Source organism: Portunus trituberculatus, chromosome 44 (genome assembly GCF_017591435.1).
Source record: "Portunus trituberculatus isolate SZX2019 chromosome 44, ASM1759143v1, whole genome shotgun sequence".
NCBI lineage: Eukaryota > Metazoa > Arthropoda > Malacostraca > Decapoda > Portunidae > Portunus > Portunus trituberculatus.
This window is the reverse complement of record NC_059298.1, coordinates 4240554-4265656: the sequence shown is the minus strand read 5'-3', so window position 1 is coordinate 4265656 and position 25103 is coordinate 4240554. Positions and strand designations below refer to the sequence as shown.

The window sequence follows — 25103 nt, the reverse complement described above, 5'->3', positions numbered from 1 at the left end:
AAAATAAAGTCATAATTTGCACTATTGACATATGCCATACCTGTAAAGACAATAACGTCAGACAAGAAAAAAATCATACCTGGCAAGTCCTGTGTGTGTGGGTGGGGTGGTGCCGGGCCGGAGTCGTTACTACTTAAAGCCGCTAATTATTACCAGCGGGAAATTCTCGGCGTTGGTCGAAACACTATTCTATCTCTGGGTGTGTCTATGAATTTCCCACGAGCTGTCACTCATCACTAATATCCAGAAATGAGAGAAAACGAGTGTAACTAGGGAGCGTTCAGTCGCTCCCCTTCCTCCTTTGTGTGTGTCTGCGGCCCGCGGGTTGTCTGCTCATCAATGTGAATCTGGCAACCTTCACCTCTTGCCACATATACTAACAACATACACTCCCACATCTCAATAGAGGTCATCTACATACATCTAGAGTTCTTATATAGCACAGTAATAAATGGAGGTAAATAAGAAAATTGAATAAGTCATCACAGCAAAGGTTATTTCTATGCATCGCAAGTCTTGGTAACCATTGAGGTGGCAGGGCGGAGCAGGACGCGCCCGTCTGTGTGAAGCAGCAAGTGTCTGAACGCACAGAAACACCTGCCTGGAGCCGCCTCAATGATGAGGCGAAACGAATACACTGAAAAAGCCTCGCTCCATGTAGTTACTCATAAAGAGGGGAAGTCGGCGAATAATTCTGTGAATGTTTTTTTTTTTCCTTTTAATTATTATTTCTTTCGCTCAGTCGGAATTTCATGGAGGAAGCAAGTGCTCCTGTTGCTGGTGGGACGCGGCCGAGCACACTTGTGGGGAGGAGCACTGATTTGCGCTCGTACTCTCGTTAACTGTTCATTTGTCCACTAATTGGACTTTGCGTGCATGAGCTGGAAATAGTCTGAAAAAGAGTGACTCCTGAATGACCTCCGCACATGCACGCCGCGGGAGAGTGAATAGCCCACCAGCACTAGGACCCTCATTTTTTATGTCGTAGACTTAGTGGAACCCGACAGATCTTTCGGGTTTCCTCTCGCATTCAGAATTCAAAGATTAAAACTGACGGAGAAAATCAGCGACGCAATATATTTCATATTTATTGCTATGGTGACGTGCGGCCTGTGCTGGAGGTTGTGATGATATTGCCACGACAATGCCACAGAGCCACCGTGAAGCATTCAGGAGACACGAGACTTGGGTGGGAATGTAATGTTTAATAAATCTCTCTGGTTAAAAAGTAAAGAAAACTAATTATGTTTCCTTTTGCATCTATCACTCGGGATTTTACTAGTACTACCATTACCACCACCACCACCACTACTACTACTACTACTACTACTACTACTATTACTGCAATATCACTACTACCATCAACATATCTGCCATCGTTACTTTTATTACAGAAGCTCAGACAGTTGAAAGGGGAGTTACCAAGGGAATCCGCACAAGAAGCACAATGTTGATAAGATTAGAAAAATACGAGCCGCTCTTTTCTCTCTCTCTCTCTCTCTCTCTCTTAGATACTGCACTAAATATAATATACTCTCATTGTAAGATAATAGAGAAAACTGGGATTACGTTTTCTGCGATTATACAAGTCCCCCTCACAATACGCAGTGACCTACCCAAGATGCACGTTTTCTTTCACTACTCTCGGTGCTAAAGTTTTCTATGGATTTTTTTGTCACAAGGGTAACTAATGTAGTGTGTAAAAAGTTCGCATTTGCTGAAACTCGTGCTGACATGTACAAACGCAGAATATAAAGAGCAAATATACAAATAATGCAGACGTCATTTCACTTCATGAACCTCGCGTGACCATTTCTTCTACACTGGTACCGAATACATAATTGTCCTAATTTTGAAGGTGTCACCAGAATATTCTCTACGCTTCATGTTTTTTGTCATAGAGATAAATGGCTCAATGAGATAAAATAGGGAACTTAATTGCATAGTACTTAGTCTCTCTCTCTCTCTCTCTCTCTCTTTCTCTCTCTCTCTCTCTCTCTTTGGAGGAGTACTTATGTAACTATACAACACATTTTTAATGAGCTTAATCTGTTCGAATTTTCACCCTACCTTCATTTTACCATTCTCTCACATAATATTCAATTTGATTATATAACTCTTGATTATAAATTGGTCAACCCATAAGTCTTTCATGGTTTACTAGTCATATTTCATCACACTTGTTTTTCTCAGGGCAGTGATTCACCTGCAGCCATTGAGAACTATCTAAGGAGTTCATCATTACTGGCTTTTCACCATTGCGTTGTCCTCTGCACTTTGGGACCTGAGAGAAGAACATGAAAACTCTTACTGATTACCCTTCCACACTTTTTACTTACTCAGTGCAGCAGTCACCACTCAATATTCAGGTTATGATGAAACCAACTTAGACGAAGATAAATACATTTATTCAACTCTACATGTACAAAGGTTTTGTTTCCTCACGCCAATTGTAATCTAATAAATAGATGAGAACAGTGTGTAGTAGAAATAGCACAGGTCCTCCACCATTTTCCTCTGGTTTAGTAGAGTTGCTGGATCGTACATAGGAAACAAGTGACTATCGCCAGCAGAGGATCGAGCGACTGACTGAATCCTACATAGGAGATTTATATTTATTTTTGTTGCACCATCGATAAAAAGCATGTTACACGCGGGTTTGTTTCAAACTGCAGAAACTAAATGGTCAGTTATTTCCTTCGTGCCGTGCAGCACGCCCCAGCCTGCCGCGGGGCGAGAGTCCCTCTTCAAGCACGACCTTGGAAGGGACAGCAGCACCCGGCGGCCTCGGAGGCTGACATTGACAGCAGGTACAAGCGCTTTGGTCACTCGGGTAAGCAACGCCACGGAATTCTCTCAGTCTTTATTAGTGACACTAAAGTTTCTGCTTCACAGTGATTGTAAACAACATTAATAAAAATCAGTGTTCGGTACAGTCATCTTTTTACAAGTAAGATAATTTCATTTCACTACCTTAATTACAATAAAAACTGTGCATACAATTAACAACGGGTTGACCCCAATTCAAGAATACAGAACACAGATGTTTTACACGGTAGCTCTTAGCGAGTGAGGCAGCGAGCCGCCGGCCAGCGCCTTCTAGTCCACAGCAGCCAGCCCAGTCCAGTATCCAGCAGGCAGCCAATTGTCCCTCAGCGTACGTGGAGGCACCTTGGCTGCCTGGCTGTCCACTCTGTCGATCTGATACCATGGAGTGCCACTCGATGTCCACATCAGTATCATCCTCGAGACAGGCTGCCCGTGGAGGCTAAGAAGGCGGCCAGGATCCTGCAGGCAGCACACGCGGTCCAGCCCTTACCCTGTCGCATTACTCGTATGGCCAGTGACATGGTATGCCTGGTTATGCAGTGCAGACCGCCATCCGCGGAGGGCAGATGCTGGCGTGCCGTCCTCCACCCATCAAGGCGGTGCCCTGCAGGCCGCCGCTGGAGGGCCCGACGCCACCAATCATTGGACACCATATCAATTAATCCTATGTGCAGTTTAGATCTATTTCCAACAGATCTTCAAGACTGCTGATTCAAAAAAATATAGTAAGACAAGAAAACACTTTGAAATAAAAAAAAAATCAGTGAGTTATTTGGTGCAGAGATGGGTCTTTGTAGAAGTGTTGACATAACCACCAATTGTACAAATTTTGAGATAAAGTTCATATCAGTAATAATCTATAGTTACATATACAAATATAAACTATCTTATGTACACTATTTACAGGGTAGAACTGGTCCAAAATGCAGCCTTTCCGCCCGGGCCTCGCCCACCCACCATAGGCAGGTGGGCGGGGTGTGGGCGGGGAGCATTTTAGTCGTTATCTTTGGTTTTATTATGAGAGGCTTCAGCCCCATACTGTGGACATCATGAAGCTTACATCATGAGAAGCTCGAAACCCACGTTCGAGGGAATTGAGGGCGCCTTAGCTGGGAGGGCCGCGGCCACACCCTACACAGGACCTGAGGCCACCGCGGGACACCCTCAGGAGGCTACACAAGGGGGACCCAGAAACCATTAACAGATTGCATTCCCCTTGGATGCAGACAAATTAAAGCCCAGGTAACCAATGCTCCCGCTATACAAGATGTGAAAGTAAGAGGTAAGATTAGAAAGAGAGAGTTCAAATTTCACTCCGACTGGATTGAAAATGATGAAGTCTTCCTTCATTATGTATAAGTTAGTGCAATAACATTTATTTCTTTTTTACTTGAGGTCAAGTGACGTAAAATCTCGCATTCCATACCGATATCATGAAAACAGTCCTCATATGGCACGCACTAACCTTCATCAGAAAATATCGACAGATGGCTTGACGTAATTGTTTCTGGGCGGATAAATAAAAGTGAAAATATTATTATGAGAAAATGTAAACTCTTACCAAAAAACAAAGAAACACTTATATATTTGACGCGTAACCGAAAGCGATCAAAAGTAAACAATAAGGAATGTAGTCAATGCAAACAAAATATAATAGACCAACTATAGAGCAGTTAGCGAGTCCTTTCCGACACGTCCGATGCGCAAAACGTCAAAATAAAGAAAGGAAAGCGGGAAAATAAGAAATTGATATAAAACAAGATAATACTGATGGAGCCCAAGACAGAACACGCGAGTCTGTCTTCTGGCAAGAAGGATCCGAGGAAGAGTGAAGACTGTGCTTCAAATACCAAGTGATAATAGAAAACAAGGAGGTGAACTGCGCAACTCAAACAGCCTGGTAAGAGTGGCCTGGCGGCGGCACCTCAATGCGATTTGAGAGTGAAGGGAGAGACTGAGGTGACCTGAGATGACCCAAAGTGGCACTAGCTTTTTCAGTCATGAACTAGATTAAAGGATTAGTTTAAATTACCAGAACAGAACAGTGTATGCAAGAGTAACACAATTTGTCAAGATGTGATCACTATTGCCACTGTCACCTCACCTTCCCTCAACCCGTCACCTGGGCGCCTCGGTAACTCCCGTGGTGAGCAGTTGACCACCGACAGTCCCTTCCCCCCAACCCTGCGGCCGCCACTCGTGCCCCGGGGTGGTGGGTTGTGCATATATTACATTTTCTCTGGAACGTGACATTTTTATAACAGTATTGATTTTCTACATTCGCTGATCTCTGAGCCACGCCTGTACTTGCCTCACTGGGAGGAGTGTGGGTAGGAGTTTGTATGCTATTATAACAGTACATTAATTGCTTTAGTTGAATCACATCAAACAAAATCTGGATGGCAGAGAGCAACAAATCTATTGATCAGTCGAAAGATCTGATTCCTGGTGCAAACCTACATCTCGATGATGCATATGCAGTGCTAGAGCGCGACGCATCAGGAGAGGCGCAGAGTTACTGCGGCGCCTATCTCTTCCCTCAGAACACGCTCGACGGCATTAATCAATTTTTAATAAGCTGAAACAAAAGTCTTGAAAAGTTTGAAAACCAAGGTGTTATGTTAGTCTCAAGGATCATGATCAATGTTATAGTTACACTGCCCAGACAAGTGTTCAGGATGAAACTAAGAAACTGATTAAGCTTCACTTTCTAGTTGTTACAGTACCGGCAACCACCCACGCAGACAGTGTTGGCATCCCTGAGGTGAAGGGGCGCCATCTTTGCACCAAATAGCTACGCTATTCCTTCCTCTCTCTAAAAATATTAATAACACAATAACAAACTTCCTATCTCAGTCAAATACACAACTCAAAATATCTGGTGGATTAACACAGTTGAAGAGATCATCTGGGCCTCCTTTTGTTTTGCCTCACAGGTGCTGAAGGTTCCTTGTCTGTCGTTTCACAGTATTGAGCAAGAAACTGCGTATTGATAACCTAGAAGCCTCACGTAGCTTTTAGACATGGTAATTGTTTGGTAGTCTGTGATTGATCTTCCGTCAGTGAAGTGCACGAGTGATGCAGACTCCTCGTGTCTGACTGGCTGGGGAACGTTCGTAGCACCGGTAAGGGTCAGCTGATGGTGACACCGGTGCACAGCAGCTGTGACGGGGTATCTGGTGTTTGTACCAGTTTGGTTCAGCTGTCGGTGGCAGACACACTCTAGGATAAGCGCACCTTCTGTCACTGTTGTGACCAGTCATGGTAAGACAACACACACTACACAACATATAACATCAATAGGAACAATGGGCCAAGTGTGGGCGTGCTGCTACTGCTGCTGCCGCCACCGTCGCACAACACACAGGACTAGCTTGTTGAGGCGCCCTACACCACGCGAAGGCAGGAAGGGCACCGCTCATTGGGAAGTCACGTAACGCGAGGTGTGGGAATGTGCGGGCTATGCCGCCCGCCCTGTCGCTGCTGCCGCCGCCGTCGGTCAGGTGGGCGACGCCGAGGTGCTGGGTGGCGTCCCTGGTGGGCGCGGCGTCACAGGTGGAGTCCAGGGGGGTGCAGAAGGAGCCATGGGCCCAGACACTCCTCGCAGCAGGAGTGGTGGTGGTGGGCGACCAGACTGAACCCAGGGGTGAGTGGGTGCCCTTGGGAATCGCATGGTAGGGGGAGCGAGACCCTGGCTTCCTGGCGGCGGCAGATGGGGGGCTGCCAAGGGGGCCCATTCTCAAGATCCGGGGCCCGACAGGTTTGATGAATCTCCTGTATCGTCATTAGGCGTGGTGGCGGCGGTGGGCGTGGTGTTAAAGTGCGGCGAGAACAGACTGCTCGACTTGGAGGAGTCATCGCTAATAACGGGTGTGAAGTGGAGTCCCTTGTAAGAGTCCAGTCCTTCGTGGCCACCGGCTGACAGTGGTGGGAATAAACCTTTCTTGTTTTGATTTACAACACATTTCCTCATATGTTTTTCTAGAGTTGATGCCACACTGAAAGGCATGTCACAGAAACGACAGCGGTACACATCCTTGCCCATGCGGCCGTGTGTCTTCATGTGCCGCGTTAACTTTGAACTCTGGGCACATGCGTAGCTACACAGGTCACACTTGTAAGGTTTTTCTCCTGTGTGTGATCGCCGGTGCACTGTGAGGTTCGAGCAATTCTTGAACACTTTGCCACAAAACTCACACGTATCGTTTCTGCGACTTTCCTTTTTTGTCGGTGGAACCAGAGAGATCGGGGTGCCGGGAGCCGAACTGGTGCCCGGCTTGGGAAGGGCCACTGGCACATCTCCGGGCTTCATGGGTCCCTCTGGCATGAGTTTTCGGTGTAAAAAATTAGCGTCCGATGTTTGCATGCCAGAAAATATATCCTTAGGTGGGGCTCCGGTTCCTGCAAGATTGGGGAACCAGAGCCCGGCATAGAGGCCTCCATCCCTCTGGGCTGCAGCAATCCTTTTTTGTGCGTCATATGGATTATCAAACGCCCCCAGAAGTGTTTGGTGTGCCAGGTCGAGAGTCGGCTGGGAACCCATCATGCCCTTCGTTAGATCATCTCGTAATTTCAACTTCTCTATTCCGTTAGTGTGGTTTTTTTCACCGTCCTTACCAATATAGTGGTGAGACAGACGCCCTGACTCCTTTAGTGCCTGCTGATAAGCTTCACTGTAAGCGGAGATGTTACCAAGACCAAACTTATCAATAAGCTCTCCCACGACAGTCCTCTGCTGGTCCCCGAGCGGCATCTTGTGGTTCTCCGCTGTGCTGGAGGACACGCTCTGGGTGGGAGGCGCTGGGGTAGACTTGGATGTCGTTGAGAGGTCTTCAGGCTCATCGTCTTCAATCTCTTCCTCAACAATATCTTCATCTTCGTCTACACTATCACAAATAGAAGGGTTTTCCTCGTCATCATCAGGTTCTTCTTCATCATCCTCCTCCTCTTCTTCTTCTTCCTCTTCCTCGTCATTATCGTCCTCTGTCTGAGGACGCGAGGAGTCCGGAGAGTTGCTTTCTGTAGAAGAGCTCTTCCTGTGTGATTTCATATGGATGCGCAGTGTCTGGGGGCTGGATAAAGTCTCCTGACACTTCGGGCAGCGGTAATCCTTCTCGCCCGTGTGAATCCTCTGGTGGATGGCTAGATTGCTCTCCCACCGGAAACTTTTGTAGCAAGTCATGCATTTGAATCGTCGGAGCTTGGACGCCGTCGATGTCGAATCAGTTCGAGTAGAAGTGGGCGTCTGAGAGGGTGCCTGGCTGGAAGGAGTGGGGCCGTTGGGTGAGGTGAAGGGAGGAGTTGGAAGAGGTTTGCGGGGCGAAGTGGAGCTGGTGGGGCTGGTTGTGCCGGCCAGTTGCCGCAGCCTCTGGGAATAGAAGTCAAGGTTTGGGTCACCGCCTGTATTTAGGGGCGTGGGCGCCGCATGGCGGGGTGCGCCCAGCCCGGGGTCAAGAAAGGGCGGCCGTTCAAAGTGCGGAGGAAGCAGGCCGGGATTGAGGCGCAGTCCCTCCTGAAGCAGCTGGTCCATCCGAAAGTCATGGCCCGGCCGCACAAAGGGTGGGGTGAGGCCTGGTGGAAAGGGGGCGCGGGTGTCCCCAATGGGCATTCGTAAGAGGTTGAATGGGTGGCTGGGGTCTAGGAGAGGGGCCGTCACCGGGGGATGGGGAGGCAGGGGGGTAGCGCCTGATGTTACCGGTGCTGCAATCTTGCTCAAATCTACCTTGGAGAGATCCACCTTGGTAATGTCTACCTTGGTTAAATCCACCTTGGATGGATCTAGCAACTGAAGTGGGGGTGGATGAGGTCCCGAGGCCGTGGTGGCTGTGGAAGACACTGACGCCAGCGGGGAAGAGTGAGAGGGCCTTGGCAGGCCGGGCGGCGTGGAGGGGGCGGAGAGGGGTATGCCTCCTGGAGCCTCTTGGTAGATGATGATGCCATGCGAAGACTGGACATGCTGCACCAGTGACCAAGCGGAGCCCAGCACGGCGCCGCAGGTTCCACACACATACCGAGCAGGCTCTGAAACATAAAAGTTACATCAGTAATGATCGTCGCCAGAAAACACACTTATTGATTAAAAGTCCAAAGGCATTTGTACTAATATGAAATAGTGTAATGTTATTATAATTTCTTAATTCTATATGAAACACGAAATAATAATTAAAAAAAAAAAACACCATGTGGCGACAAAAACGAGAGACAAAACATACTGCGACAAAGAATGACTCGAACGGTTCGCCCACAGGCAATCTAGAGCGTGTCCCAAGTGGCACCATCATCCTGTCAATACAATTCTACCATGAAAGGACAATGCAATTTCCTCGCGCCTATGCCACCTACTTATACAACTGACCAGGAATAATGTGTCAAGCTGGGGACCCTCCGTGTCTCGACTCGGCCAGACCATGTTTTAAAGATGACCAGTGCTGCGCGCTTCACAATATATCATCGTGTTACTGTGACGTATTCTTGCTGGTCACTTTCCCCAACATGTATCAAAGACGGGAAGAAAGTAGACATAACTCGTGATGTCTGGTGACGGGGCATGGCGGCGGCGAGGAAGGTGCCGTCACGAGGGTTTGGGACGCCGGCCAGCCTCCAGGGTCCGCGCCTCCCCAGCCGCCACGCTCCACCAAACTTTCCTGACACCGCCAATAAACACATTCAGGTGTCCCTCCCTCCTCCCTTCCTCCCTCACGCATCATCCGTGTGCCAGCGATAAGAGAATAGTAACTTACTTCAAGAATGACTATATTTCGTGAGTTCTTTCTCTGATCAGTGTATAGGTGGCGGCTGTCCCACTTTCCACTTTGGCGATAAACAGACGCTATTAATATAGGTAGCCACAGTTTTTGCTACCTTTTTTTCTAGGTGACTCCGTTCCCTCCCTAAGAACGAAAAAGCTTTATGACAGTCCGTGAAATATAATATAAATGATAACTTCATAACAAAGGACTACTCTGACCGATGGGATCCTTCCTCTATTTTTTTTTTCACACACTCACTCACTCGCCCATAACATTCACAGAGGCGAAAGTCCTGTGAGAGCGAGGCGTGGGTCCACCTTTGCTAGGGAGGGGTCAGTCTGTCCTCATGCGGCCAGATAAATAGCGGTTGATGACAAGGCAACATCAGCCGCGCGTGACACCTCGCGGCATCAGCGGGGAAGGAACTCTCCAGCTCTCAGGGTTTCTCTTGAGCCGCCACTCCAGGACGGCGAGAAAAATATCCATATGGTGAGGAATGTTGTGACCGGGATGAAGAATTGTCTCATTCTGTCTCGTTCGAAGCAGGGTGGACACTATTGTCTTGCCTGCAGTGTTGCCAACATAAACCCATCACTCTTATACCATCTCAATAATACTATCGCTTGACCAATACCATGAACAACAACACTGCGCTCAAATAACAAAGTTACACAATACATTACACATACACTATGGAGAAAAAAAAACGAAGGGCTATATTTACATGGGAAAATTATTCGGCGTTACGCTGAGCCTTGGCAGTGCTGTTTACCACGCGACACAGCCTCACCCATTCTTCGGATCGCATAACACTGACTTTGGCTTCGCTTCACACTGAATTAACCAGGAACACGAAGCAAACTCTGTACAATCATTAAACTAGAGAACCGGGAACGTGATGTTAATGCAAAAAAATATAAAAGACGAGTTGAAAATTTTAAAAAATTTGAGTTTTAGTGTCGCTGAGAGAGAGAGAGAGAGAGAGAGAGAGAGAGAGAGAGAGAGAGAGAGAGAGAGAGAGAGATGAACGTCCAGCAGAGGGTATCAGTTGGTCTCCCCGTTCCAGGATGTTGGCGACTCCAGGAAGCCTCGGCATGGTCAGCGGCGCTACGTGAGGGCGGGGGAGGGGCGACATCGATATCGGCGAATTATGCAACAATGCACCAACCGCCGGCGGGGAAACAAGGGGGAAAACAGATCCAACGGAGCGAGGTAGGAAGGGCGAGCGAGGGGTGAGAGAGAGAGAGAGAGAGAGAGGGGGGCGGAGGGAAAAAGGTCAGCTTGTACTGCACCTCTTCGCTTTTGTCTTCTCGTTGCTTCATCTTAACCTCTTGAGTACTGGGACGCATTTTTACCTTGAGATTTGTATATAATTAGACCGTTTTATTGACATTAGGAAGGATCTATGGGGATCTGAAGATTAATGAACACAGTCTTCACTATTTCAATCCTCCCACATGAGTTTCTGAAGCTGTATAACATCACCAAATAGTAACCAGAAGGACTATGGAAATGCGTCATGGTACTCAAGAGGTTAATCATTGGATAATTAGAAGTAAAGTTATGTTTTCTGGTGTGCTCATCAGTGAGTTAAGGACGTGGTGGTGGAAAGTAGAAAGTAGAGACAACTTTTTGTCAATGAGAGAGAGAGAGAGAGAGAGAGAGAGAGAGAGAGAGAGAGAGAGAGAGAGAGAGAGAGAGAGAGAGAGAGAGAGAGAGAGAGAGAGAGAGAGAGAGAGAGAGAGAGAGAGAGAGAGAGAGAGAGAGAGAGAGAGAGAGAGAGAGAGAGAGAGAGAGAGAGAGAGAGAGAGAGAGAGAGAGAGAGAGAGAGAGAGAGAGAGAGAGAGAATGTACACAACAAAATCGCAGCGACTTAAAAGTAATAGCAATACATCTACAATCACTCAACATAGCCTTCTTCCTCCCTCCCTTCCTTCCTTCCACCCTCGATTCACTTGCCCTCGTCTCTTCCCCTCGCTCAACCAAAAAAACACTCAGGTGGACTGGCTCAGGTATGGGTCCGAGGGGTAATAACACACTCCTCCACGTTTCCTCTACTCTCCCCTCATTTTTTGAACGATATTCGAGGGGAAACAAGTGACGGTGGGGCTCTCAGGGTGGATATTGGACATAGCATCCAAGATGCCGCACATACCGCGCTCTGCAGCTCACCAAAACAAGGTGAAGCAGGTTCCGCCGCCTCCCTTACACAACAAAAGGCTCAAAATGCTCTTACGGAAAAAAAAACCTGCTTGGTGAACATGAAGCTCGAATATAAAGCTCAAGGATTTCCACTTTTTATTTCTTTACTTATTGTAATGTAATATTTATAGATAATTGCATGCTTTGTAATTACATGAACTTTTAACCCCTTGAGTACCATGATGCGTTTCCATATTCATTATGATTACTATTCGGTGATTTTATACAGCTTCAGAAACTTATGTAGGGGATTAGAATAGTGAAGACTATGGCCATTAATCATCTGACCTCCATGGACCCTTCCTAATGTCAATAAAATGGTCTAATCGTAGACAAATCTCAAGATAAAAATGTTTTCCAATATTGAAGGGATTAATCTGCTTGTACTATTTCTTTCTATTTCACTTATAAGGCTTAATTTGCTTAAAATTCATACTTATTTACTAGATGTCCGGTAACGCTAATATTTCTCAAAATCTCTCCATTTGCGGGTACTTTGACAATGCAACTAAGTTTAAATATGGGCTTTTATCTCCATTTCATCCAGTAATCCACAGTCATAGGCAACACACGCCTCACAAACACCTTCCTGCACAGTGGCAAGGATGGAAAAATCATGACATTTTGCTGAGAGTGCGTGGGGCCAGGTGGGTGTGTCAGTGTGTCGGGCCCCTGCGTGCGTGTGGGTTCAGGTCATTTACGATAAAATCCCCTTCGTGACATTTCTCTCCTTGTAATGGGATGGACTTTACTGTAGGGACCCGCCCTCGCCACCAGCAGTGAAGCGCGGCTCTTTTATGCTGTGGGGTGTTTTGATATTCTCTCAGACTCCGGTACACTTTCAATCTGTAGTTACAAAAGATATCTGATATTTCTGGTATGTTTTATTATTCGATCTTTCCCTGTGGAATGGATAGCTTTCTTTGAGATTTGTGATTGAGACTGTTGGGTTCTTATTTTTTAGTGTATGTAGAGTAATTAGTTTTGCAGGAAGCAAGGAATACCTGAGATGGTGAATGCATACTTCACTACCGCCATTTAACACACACACACACACACACACACACACACACACACACACACACACACACACACACACACACACACACACACGATAGAGACAGCCACGTATTAACCTGACATTCTCAGGTTTTTATATTCTGGATGCTTTAAAACCTTTATCAAACACTTCACGCTTTCCTTAATTCATAACTTCCACATTCCTCACTCCCTCGCTCTTCCTCTGTCTCCCTCTGCCGGGTTTTATGACAGGGCAGCGGTAGTGAGGGTGTCTGGGGGCAAAGAGTCGCGGCGGGCAGTCTAGCATGCGGGCAGGCGGGCGGCAACCATTAGCAACATTACAGCCTGGTAGACCACGCTCCCAGACAAAGGGTGTTCTAGGAGGCAAGGGAACAAGGGCTGGGAGGGATGAGGAGGGCAAGGGGGGTGGAGTTACTGGAGATACAGATGTAATAAAGGTCATTTTTCTCGTAGTCATTCTAAAGTGGCCGATAATGGTCGAACAAGAGAGCGAGATTGTTGCCAGGACATGAGATGATTCATTAATAGGGCGGCGTGTGAGGGAAGAAGTGTGTGTGTGTGTGTGTGTGTGTGTGTGTGTGTGTGTGTGTGTGTGTGTGTGTGTGTGTGTGTGTGTACATATGCTTTGTGTCTGCGTATATATGTGCCGTACTGTCGAGACTGCAAACTGTACAATGACTGGCCGTCGCTGGGCTGGACATGACTGGCAGAAAGTTAACTGGTCTCACAAGTATCGTAGTGTCACACGCGACGAGCATGGACCAGTTCCTTCGCCGGTCATTACTGAACACTGCCGCTGGTGGCTTCCGGGAGGCGGGCGGTTAATAGTGAGGAGTGTGGTGAGTGAGCTGAAGATAAATGCAAGACTTCGGGGTATACGTAAGGTGGTGATGGTGGCAATATGAATAAATGAGCTATATCATACGAACATGCAACAATCACACACACACACACACACACACACACACACACACACACACACACACACACACACACACACACACACACACACACACACATACACTAAGGAAGCGAGATCCGACTAGAAGTACAGCTCTTGCTTCCTCTGCAGCATCAGTTGTTGTTGTTGTTCTGAAGACGTACGTACGTATCTGCTTTTAATGTTTTTAAAGCACGCAACAAATATAAAAAGGAAAAAAAAACGCAGTCGTCAAGGTTACGTTCAATAAAAGGCAAGAAATTATAGACTCGTATCAAATAACAAAGGTAAAGACAATCAAAGGACATAAAAGAAACACGGACTTTCCATGCGAGACGAAAACTAAATTCTTTTCTCCTTGACAGTCAACAAAACATTAAGGTAAACTCGGAGATTAATCACGTAACCGAAGCCAATCATCAGTCTGACAGAAGCATTATCACTTGAGCCCGACCAATCAGAACGTCTCATCTCTCTCAATCATCTGTGGGCTGAGGACCTTCGGAAAGACCACAATCAGAGCTTAGGATGGAGCCCGATGGAAGCAGGGACAGGGAGGGATGGAGGGAAGGAGCGAGGGAAGAGAAGGGGGAGAGGGGGAGACAAAAAGGCAGAAGGAAGGCAGAGAAAGAGAGGCAGAGGACACGAAATCCTTGTTCTGACAATGCTAAAGGTTGTCATTTCGTCTCGGTCCTGGTGTACTTCCCTGTATATTCTTGTAGGAGCAAAGGATAAGTGGCAGTGTAAGTAATGACATGATGTTCTTAGCAGTGCAAGTTTCGTTGTGTGTGTGTAAGTGTCTGTGAAGTCTCGCGCAACACAAACTTTCATAATCCGGTCCTTTTTTTTTTTTCCTTTCCCTGCACGAGGTCGCCGCATTACCATACATAGACACAAGCAGCTACACGCATCCTTAGCAGGCAGTCGTCCATCAGCCTCCTTTCTTGCCGCCCGACCACCGCACTGCACCTCAAAAACCTCATTAATCAGTACCATGGGTTAAGAGACTCGAGAAAACACCCATTTGAGGCGCAACATTTCCAGGGGTAAAAGGAGACGGGGAAGGTTGTGGGGGTCGGAAATGTGAGGCAGTGGCGCTCACAGAGTAATTATGAGAGAGAGAGAGAGAGAGAGAGAGAGAGAGAGAGAGAGAGAGAGAGAGAGAGAGAGAGAGAGAGAGAGAGAGATAGGGGGGGGGGATGCTGTGGATGTTGACAAGGTTAAGACGAGTCACGGCTTAGGGAACGGTGGTGCTGGCTGACTGGTAGCTCTCATGATGAAGTGGACAGTTAGTTCTTATCCAAATGAATAATAATTATAATGCTGAGTTTCCTTTGCCTTCGTTCTCTCAGTACCTTCCACGAATACTGCTTCATCTTAGGCTCTCACCATCACACGAGGTGCCTTTGTTATGATGACCAGCAATCACACACACGGAACGTAAAACAAATTGAATAACGCACATATCTACTGTTTGTTTTAGCATTAATACTGATTTGGAAGATAAAAAAGAGATCGGAGAGATATTGTGTGTGTGTGTGTGTGTGTGTGTTTCACTTTTTGATTTGCTGCAGTCTCTGACGAGACAGCCAGACGTTACCCTACGGAACGAGCTCAGAGCTCATTATTTCCGATCTTCGGATAGGCCTGAGACCAGGCACACAACACACACCGGGACAGCAAGGTCACAACTCCTCGATTTACATCCCGTACCTACTCACTGCTAGGTGAACAGGGGCTACACGTGAAAGGAGACACACCCAAATATCTCCACCCGGCCGGGGAATCGAACCCCGGTCCTCTGGCTTGTGAAGCCAGCGCTCTAACTACTGAGCTACCGGGCGTGTGTGTGTGTGTGTGTGTGTGTGTGTGTGTGTGTGTGTGTGTGTGTGTGTGTGTGTGTGTGTGTGTGTGTGTGTGTGTGTGTGTGTGCACATGCAGTCAGCCAGTCATCTCGTCTATGCTCGGTTGCATTCTTCTCTTCGGCGGCCACATGTCAGGTTTCTGTTGTCTCTCTCTCTCTCTCTCTCTCTCTCTCTCTCTCTCTCTCTCTCTCTCTCTCTCTCTCTCTCTCTCTCTCTCTCTCTCACAGTGTCCGTCCGTCCAAGAATCTTTTTTTCTTTTTATGAACTTGTCACGTCTGCGGAGTAACTGTCTGCTTTCGATTACTGAAGCTTTCTTAGCAATATAGTAGGCGCATGTTCCTTTTTTTTTACATCAACAGTTAATTTTTTTTTATATCTTATTTCAGTGGTCTATGATATCAAGTTGGGTCAAAAGGAATCGTAGAAGAGTGTTGGTAAAATTTCACACTTTTTTTTTTTTATCAGTTTGTCTATTGTACGTGTCACATTCACAAGGTCCTTCATCTCTTTCTCTTACTCCTCCTCCTACTCCTGTTCGTTTTCCATCGTGTTCCGCGGCGTCCAGGAGTTCAGGCAAGACGGCGACGAACTCAAGATTAAGATTTGGAAGCTTAATCTTCGCTGAGGCGTCGCGATGCTTCTCACTTCCGCATAAGCTCAGACAGTTTTGCTCCCGCGCGCCTGGAGTCCCTTGACCGGCAGGAATCCACCACTCGGTTCGGCTACACGTTTCTCGCTCATCATATTTATTAGCCTATCTGCCATTGTTAGATCCGCGGAATGTTAGTGTATATGTATCTCATCTTTCTTGAATACTATAATGCTGCAATTATCAATAAATCATGTCTCTAGAAGTCATTAGGTTTGGCCGAGTGTGAAGTTCAAGGATCTGCTGTGATATGAGATTGCTTCATCTTGGTATGCTTCGTGAAAGAAAAAAAGTCCAGCTTCATACAATCCCGTCCCTTCTTGAGAGAGAGAGAGAGAGAGAGAGAGAGAGAGAGAGAGAGAGAGAGAGAGAGAGAAAAGCCACAGTCAGGCAGCCGTGCGTCAAAGCCACCAGAAGACTGCTGCAGGTCCGCGAGGGGCCTGCACCGGCCTACAGCCGAGGGCAGCCTTGGTGATCGGTGAGGTCGTCCCAAGTGGTCCCCAAAATTACAGGGTGAGAGCAAACCTTTCATTACGTGTAGGCCTATAGCCGCCTCAATAGACTGACTTCACTCAGGCGCTGAGGGTATCGCCCTACGGAGGCCTTTGAATGTATTGCTCAGTTCCTTCTCATGCCGGAAATTCCGGGTTCTGACAAGATAGTGAAGTGTGAAGTGGATATGATGCGGGAGCGAGGCCTGGGAGGTGTAGGGTGCAAATGGGAGGTTTGTGTGCCTGGCGGTGGCGAGGGTCTGGGATGACAGCATAGAAAGGTGATTACGGGGTGTGCGTCCTAAGTAAACACTGATTACCCACCCAGTCATTAGGCAAATGTGACGATCTGGAGAACCCGTCTCTTTTATCTCCTTTAAACATTACCGTGGCCTCGTGGGACATTTGTTAGTGAAGTACACGAGCACTAACAAAGAGGAGGGGAAAACTCGCCCTCTGTGACCTTGGCTGCTTCCCTCATGAGGGAGTAACTGTGCTACAAATCGCAAGTAAAACAATCCATAAATATGAGTTCTATATCAAGGTGTAAACAGAAGGTAACTTTCACTCGAAGAGACACACCGCTGAGATACACAGCGTTCCTCAAGCAGCTGCCAACGCCATGCACCCTCGATCAGCAAGCACACACCACAATAAATTCGTGACCGTACAGGGCCGCTCCTCCGTCTTCGTGACAACCCCAGGCGTGGTCATGATGTCGAGGTATCTAAGGAACCCTGCGGTGAAGGCCACGTACAGGATAAGGCAGAAGAGGACCTGGGGCTAGCCAGGTACTGCCCCGCAGGGCGCCCCGGCAGGAACCAGGCACGCTACATCATAACCCATCATAATCCCAAGGTTCTGCGGCCGCCACCCTGCTGGTCACCTCTCGACCCAAGACACATGAGTGAGGTGTTCTGACTCCACAAGTTTCGGTTTACCTTTGAAAATTTTCCTCAGAGGTAGAACAGAGTTTGAAATTACTCTGCACCGCACCATGTGGCGATTGCCATCCGCGCCGCTACGCAGTGATGAACACGAGAAGCATGAGAACCACTTTCTGTCTCGATGTACGATAAGGCCAGAGTCAAGGCGTTGTGTTGAAACGCGGCCGCCTCAGGGGTAGGCCTGCTCTTGGATGGTCGCGAGTCTGCGTGGTGGTGGCTGAGGTGGTAGTGGTGGTGGTGGTGAGGGTGGTGGGTGTGCGGCAGTAATAGTGATGATAAGGGTGGGAGTGGTGGTGATGAGTGGGTGTGCAAAGGTGTGTTGGTTTTAATGGTAATAATGGTAGAGGCAGTTGTGGCATGGCGTGAGGGTGGAGGAGGAGGAGGGCTCGGAGATCCGATACAGAGTGGAGGAGAGGATGTGGAGGATGTGAAGGAAGAGGGGAGGAGGAGGAGGAGGAGGAGGAGGAGGAGGAGGAGGAGGAGGAGGAGAAGGAGGAGGAAGAGGAGGAGGAGGAGGAGGAGGAGTCTGGTGGTTGCAGGAAAGAAAAGTGATTGGAGATAATGATGCGAAGTAATGATAATAGAGAGTGATGAGGATGAAGGAGCGGGAGAAGAGCGTAGAGAGAAGAGTTCCTGAGCGTGTAGGTGAATGCGTGAGACAGATGTTGGACGGGAATGTGGCAGCCTCCCTCACATCCCGCCCTTTATACAGCCACCCACCCAGTAAGCCTCCTTCCATCTCCACAAGACCATCTGACCACGCGATAAACATCTACATGTAAGAATTACGCTACATTTATAATCCTATTTCCCAGATATGAGGAGTAAGCATAATTTACAGTATCTACTTGACAACACCTCGTATCCCCTCCCGCCTTTTACCCTCCCGCACCCGGCCAGGCCCTACAGCAGCCGGTAGCGCCGTCCCCAAGCCAGCAGCCTCATCACAACGCCATCTGCTGCACTAATCATCACCATCACCCTCGCCAGTCTTCCCCATCATCCTCATCATCACCATCATCATCACCACTGCCGTCTTCACCGCGCACCGCCATCTCTACCAAGATCATCAGTCGTCAACCACCACCACTACCACCACCGCCGCCACAGCCACTACCACCACTGCCACCACCATCGCCCATCATCGGTAATTACTAAGGGCTAAGGGCCGTAGCCGCCTGTCCCTTGGCCACTTCGCCTTGAGCGTGACCCTCCTGCTCCTGGACCAACGCTGCTGACCCTCAATTCTTGCGGCAATAAAAATAATCTTATCATGAGAGAATTTATCTGCAGGAGGAAATGCGAATGGTTGGTTGACCACGGGTGCTTTTTGCTTTTATTATTTTCTACATGTTATTCTTTATAATAATGATAACAGTAGTAGTAGCAGTAGTAGTAGTAGTAGTAGTAGTAGTAGTAGTAGTAGTAGTAGTAGTAGTAGTAGTAGTAGTAGTAGTAGTAGTGGTAAATATTACTAATAATACCAATAAAAGAATAAAAGCGAAAAAAACATTTATAAGAAGTTCGTGTTTAATTAAGAAAAACAAACAAGAAACCACGCACACACACACACACACACACACACACACACACACACACACACACACACCGCTCATGATCAAGACGAGACGCACACCAAACCCATCATCAACATTGTGATAAATTTCATTCCCATTCTCATTTTCTCTCCAGTCTTACGCGGCGGCGGGTAAAAAGCATTGAGTAATTCCATCGAGAGCGAGTGATGTATGACGGGCCGAGGAATTAATCTTGACTTGCCGCTCCCTTCCCTCCACGGGGCAAAAACAGAAGGTGTATTTAGAGAGTTATCATTAAAGTGGCGTTGCCTGATTACCGGTAGCAGGGTAATGGGTGCGTCGTGAGGTGCTGCCGGCCAGGAGCTAAGGTCTGGCCACTCTAACCCCTTCCCCCAGCACGCGACTCCCTCCCTCCCTCCCTCCTGCTGCCTCCACCACCAATAGCCCTTCTCCAGCTCCTACCCCCTACACACACACATATTCTCTCTCTCTCTCTCTCTTCCAGCTGCTGCCTTTTGAGTCCTTACATGGCGTCTTGGAGTTCCAAAATAATTAGTGTTGATAAAGAGTAGCTGCCTCCAATACACTTTTGTTGATGTGAACGCGTGAAGATACAATAGATTTTCAGTTTCTTTATGAAGCTTCCAGGATATTTTGTGCTTAGTTTGTTTAATTATGGAGTTTCTGTAATATCTGTGGTTATTTTATATTCATGTTACTGTGTTACTGTATCAGGCATTTTTTAACTTATAATGTTTCATGGTGTGTTAATACAACTTTTAAGAGCCACAAAAAATATAATGATAAAATGAGGCAGAGAGGAGAGTCATCAAAGTCGCCTCTCTAAGCCAGCAGTGGTGCGGTTTTTGGTCCATCCTCCGCCACGCCTTTTCGCAACTACATTTAAAAGATTTAACGAGACATTTTGAATCATCCTCAATTCTTCCTCGATGACATCACTCCGCTCTCAGCAAGAGGCAGCATTAGGAACAGTGTCAGCTCACATTACTGGAGCTCGTCTAATATTCCAGCGTCCACTCAGGGCCTCTTCCTCACTCACTTTCCGGAGGTACTTCTGGCGCGGGTCGGCAACCCTAGCTCATCTCTGGCTGCAGCGGCGGTCTGGACAGAGCGAGCTAACGTTTGATGGTCCTAAGGACTCGGGGGCTGCTGGAGTGTGGCGCAGAGGCAGGCCTCGTTTGATCATCCCAGAGGCTCTCTCGGGTAATATTCCAAGCGGAGAAGCCGCGCCACGCTCGGCACACTGTGAGTCTGGCCCTGGGCTGCCGTCTCCCTCGAGGCCTCCAGCACCGGCTCGGCAATTGATCGAGCCTTTCGGTCACTAAGAACAGTCGTGACCCCATTTCTGACTCCGCTGCCATTCGCACACTTGATATTAAACTAGACAACAATAATCAACCACCGGAATGGGATGACGGCTGCTCATGACTGTCGGCTGAAGACAGGAAGCCGGGCAAATGACTGGCTAATCATGACCCAGGCCTGATAACGAAGCAACCACCACAAAAAAGGGTACCGAAGAATGTAACTTATGTGCTCCTCGTGAGGCGAGATCCCCCAAGTGATACCTACGAGTCATACATTCTGCCTAAGGTGCTCGTTTTTTCTTTTACCCTTGACCCACCCAGGACATGCCAGCCAGCCCTGCCCGACCCACTGACCACAAGCCCATGATCTAATTTCAGGTTTCCTCCACGCTGGACAGCCGCGGCATTTTCCAGTGGTAATTTTTAAGACGTAGGAAGGGAGTAGCTAGAGGGGTTGGGCTACGGTAGTGTGTGTGTGTGTGTGTGTGTGTGTGTGTGTGTGTGTGTGTGTGTGTGTGTGTGTGTGTGTGTGTGTGTGTGTGTGTGTGTGTGTGTGTGTGTGTGTGTAAAAAAATGAAGCTCCAAGGAAAGACTAAGTGGAAGGTAAAGGATATGTCCAAGTTTGGAAATGTTTGGAATACTTTGTGAGGATTTCAATAGGAATATAAAGCGCTGGTATATACGAGTAGCGTGCCTTAAAATTACGACCTAGGATTTCTATTTTTTTTCTTCAGAAGCCACAATCACCATCACCACTACAATAATCAACATTATCACTAGAACTCACGATTTCCTCCACGACACACACACACACACACACACACACACACACACACACACACACTACTACCATTGTCAATACCACAAACCACACCAACGTCATACCGAATAACCCGCCAGGCCTTCCCCCCTTACTCCTTTACCACCACCTCCTCCTCCTCCTCCTCCTCCTCTTCCTCTTCCTCCGCCGCCGCCACCACCGCCGCCGTGTTCATTAGATTACTAGCGATTACCAATAGGGACGGTGTGAGCGGCGACCCGACTCTGCAGGGTGCCACGTCCCGCCGTCGCCCTCGCACCCGCATTAATATTCACACAATACTGCCAACATTTCGGAAGAGGGTAGAGGGCGCGCGTGTCGGCCGGGATAACATGCAGGCGCGCTGATATGCCACGGATTTGCCAGCGAAACATTTCCCTCCCACGTCCAGGGTGACTGTCACGAGCTCGAAATGTTGCTGCGTTACACTGATTTATGGGATTTCGTCTTATCATTTCTATATTGATATTATTTTAAGTAGTTGTAGTAGTAATGAGTGAGTGGTGGTGGTAGTGGTGGTGGTGGTGGTGGTGGTGGTGGTGGTGGTGGTGGTGGTGGTGGTGGTGGTGGTGGTGGTGGTGGTAGTAGTAGTAGTAGTAGTAGTAGTAGTAGTAGTAGTAGTAGTAGTAGTAGTAGTAGTAGTAGTAGTAGTAAAGTAGAAGTAGAAGCAGCAGCAGCAGCAGCAGCAGTAGTAGTAGTAGTAGTAGTAGTAGTAGTAGTAGTAGTAGTAGTAGTAGTAGTAGTAGTAGTAGTAGTAGTAGTGGTAGTATTAATAGTAGCAGTAGCATAAACAACAGCAGTAGTAGATGATGAGGTGCACCTACTTACAAACTCTCTCTCTCTCTCTCTCTCTCTCTCTCTCTCTCTCTCTCTCTCTCTCTCTCAAGTATCAGCCTTGGGTGCGGTCATGCAGGGAACGAGGTGGTGGCGAGGTCGTTGTGCTCCCCCTCAGCCTCCCTCTCGGACGCTCTGGCAACGTTGGCATTCATTCCTTTGCCACGTCCGAGAGTCGTTGAGGGAAGCACCGGGCCTGCGTGTGTGCTCCTCAACGGGCGGCGTGAGGGCCATTGCCAGTCCTGACTCCATTCTTAAGCACGAGCAAGGAACAAAGATAAAGAAAATAGAGGAAAAACAAATCCCGTGTTATTTATCTGCCCCAATATCACCGCAACTCATCAGGAACTCGTCACTCCCACTTTCTCCATCTTGTTATTTCTTCTCCTTGCACTTACCACTTACTAATCACCCAGAAACACCACCTGCACTTCATCATCACCGCCTCCGTTCGCCTCATTCCCTCCCCTTTCTTCTTTTCTCGTCCTCCTCCCACACCTCCAGTTCCTCCTCTCTTCATCACTACCCACCGTAGCGAAGACTAACCACCCTCACCTGAGCTTCAAGCCGTGAACACATTACCGTCCCCAGAATTTACATTTCCACCCCCGCACTGTAAATATAATCCTCCTCCCCCTGCCCTATACCCTCCTCCAGTCTGTCCTCGCCATCTCTACCCCCTCTCTCTCTCTCTCTCTCCATTACCCTTCAAAAGTTTTCTACCCTCGTCTTCACCATTCAACACCTCACTGTCTCTCCTTCACTTTATTGTCATTATTTTTTTCCATCTCTCTCTCTCTCTCTCTCTCTCTCTCTCTCTCTCTCTCTCTCTCTCAGTCTACGCATATTTTCCGTTCTTTTCAGTTTTCACGTTTCATGTTACGTCATTGCTGTCTGCTGCTTCCGACCTAAACTGAGGGGACGTGGGGAGGGAGGGATCTTGATTTCATCTCCTTTCTCCCTCCCTCCATCCATCCCTCCTCCTTCTCCTCCTCCTCCTCCAGACACCTCATTTGCTCCTTACACACTCTTTCGTCATCAGTTCACTTTTAACTTTCATAATTTTTTTGTCTCTCTCTCTCTCTCTCTCTCTCTCTCTCGGTCCCTTCTCTTCCTACTTCTTCCGGTCCTCCGCCTCCTTCTTCTAGTCCTCCTGATCTCCTCCCTCCTCCTCCTCCTCCTTCTGCTCTACCCCAATGAGTGTGTGTCTTCAGGGCGGTAATCTCAGTCTCTCTCATCGCCTGTGTCTCATTGTCTCCGAGCGACCCTTAAGCCTGCTCTCTCTCTCTCTCTCTCTCTCTCTCTCTCTCTGGTTTATTTACAGTTATCGTTTTCTTTCACACACACTTTTCTATTTCAATAAAATCCGTGTGGCGACAAATTTTCTACGCCTACTCTTGAGTCTCTATCTCATTTCCATCCTTCCATTAACATGTCATCGTCCTCAAAACCGAGCACCATTATTCACATACTCGCCTTTCTCCCTCCTGCGCTTTGGCCTCGTTTTTCTCCTCATCTTTCTCACTTTCCCCTTTCCTTTTTCCTTTTCCCCTCCTGGATGCTCGTCGTCCTTCTCGTCCCCCATCTCCTTTCTTCTCTGTGCTTTCATCTCTCCAACATTCGTTCATGTGCGATTCACTACAATCCTCACTCACTTTTTCTCTACACCTCTTTTCCTCTTTCCCCTTTTCCTTCTCTCTTTCCCTCTCTCTCTCTATCTCTCTCTCCTTTTCCTCCTCCGGCACCATGGCAGGCATCCTCACCTCTTGTGATTTTGGAAACTTATGGTGGAATTAATCAAAATCGCCCCTACTCCACCGCACCTCAAGGGTCAAAATTGAAACGCGGCAGAGAGGTGCTCGAGTCCCTACTCCATTAAAATGAAGAACTGGACAAACAAAAATGAAATACTTTCGTTCGTATTTGCTTCTTCAATTGTCATTTTCTTATTTCGGTCCTTGGCGGCAGCAGTTCTCGGCCCAAGGTGAGAGGGAGAATGAGAGGCAGAGGCAAGCAGGCAGGGGAGGTGGTGGTGGTGGTCGTTCCCTGTCCTTACTTGTGTGGCGGCGTTGAGAATTACAAATAATATCACCACAGTCAATCCCTGACGCTGGAGGAGTCCTCAGCTTTGTTGTTGTCCCTCTTATTATAGGTAGATGCTCCCCGCCATTACGTTTCGGAGTCCAATAATGGGATAGAGAGAGAGAGAGAGAGAGAGAGAGAGAGAGAGAGAGAGAGAGAGAGAGAGAGAGAGAGAGAGAGAGAGAGAGAGAGAGAGAGAGAGAGAGAGAGAGAGAGAGAGAGAGAGAGAGAGACAGAGATAAAAGAGAAGAAAAAGAAACACCTGGAACGGCCCGTCATAAAAGCAACATCTCCTTTTTCATCTTCCTCTCCGTTTCATGCTCGGCCCCTCAAGGCTGCGGCGTGTTGCATCATGCACGGATCAATCACGTGACAGAGCAGCGGTGAAAATGCCAGTATTCATGAGCGGCGAGGGTCAGGAGGGAGGATGACCCCTGAGTGGGATACGCCCCTTCCTCCCTTGCCTACCTTTCACAGATGTCCTCGTCCCCATACACACACACACACACACACACACACACACACACACACGTATACGAAGTTGTTACATGTATTAGCATTTTTCTAAGACATGCAGGTATTGTGTTTGCATTTGTATACACGTGTGTGTGTGTGTGTGTGTGTGTGTGTGTGTGTGTGTGTGTGTGTGTGTGTGTGTGTGTGTGTGTGTGTGTGTGTGTGTGTGTGTGTGTGTGTGTGTGTGTGTGTGTGTGTGTGTGTGTACGAAAGACTTCCGTATCCATAGCCACACGCTGCCCAGTCCAAGCCGGTGTCCAGTGCGGGGATTC

General features: G+C 47.8%; 1 protein-coding gene and 1 long non-coding RNA gene across 4 annotated transcripts in view; both read right to left on the bottom strand.

Annotated features, from left to right (window-relative positions):
- Nucleotides 1-325, bottom strand: part of LOC123518944 — a 48401-nt gene extending 48076 nt beyond the window's left edge. For both annotated transcript variants that reach the window (XR_006678932.1, XR_006678933.1), the window contains exon 1: nt 80-325. This is a non-coding gene — a long non-coding RNA (uncharacterized LOC123518944). The remainder of the gene's footprint in view (nt 1-79) is intronic.
- Nucleotides 326-2389: 2064 nt separating this feature from the next.
- LOC123518673 (B-cell lymphoma/leukemia 11A-like) overlaps nt 2390-25103 on the bottom strand; it is a 75586-nt gene continuing 52872 nt past the window's right edge. For both annotated transcript variants that reach the window (XM_045279627.1, XM_045279628.1), the window contains one exon: nt 2390-8850. In XM_045279627.1, coding sequence (XP_045135562.1) covers nt 6569-8850 — 2282 coding nt within the window. In that variant the 3' untranslated portion in view covers nt 2390-6568. The remainder of the gene's footprint in view (nt 8851-25103) is intronic.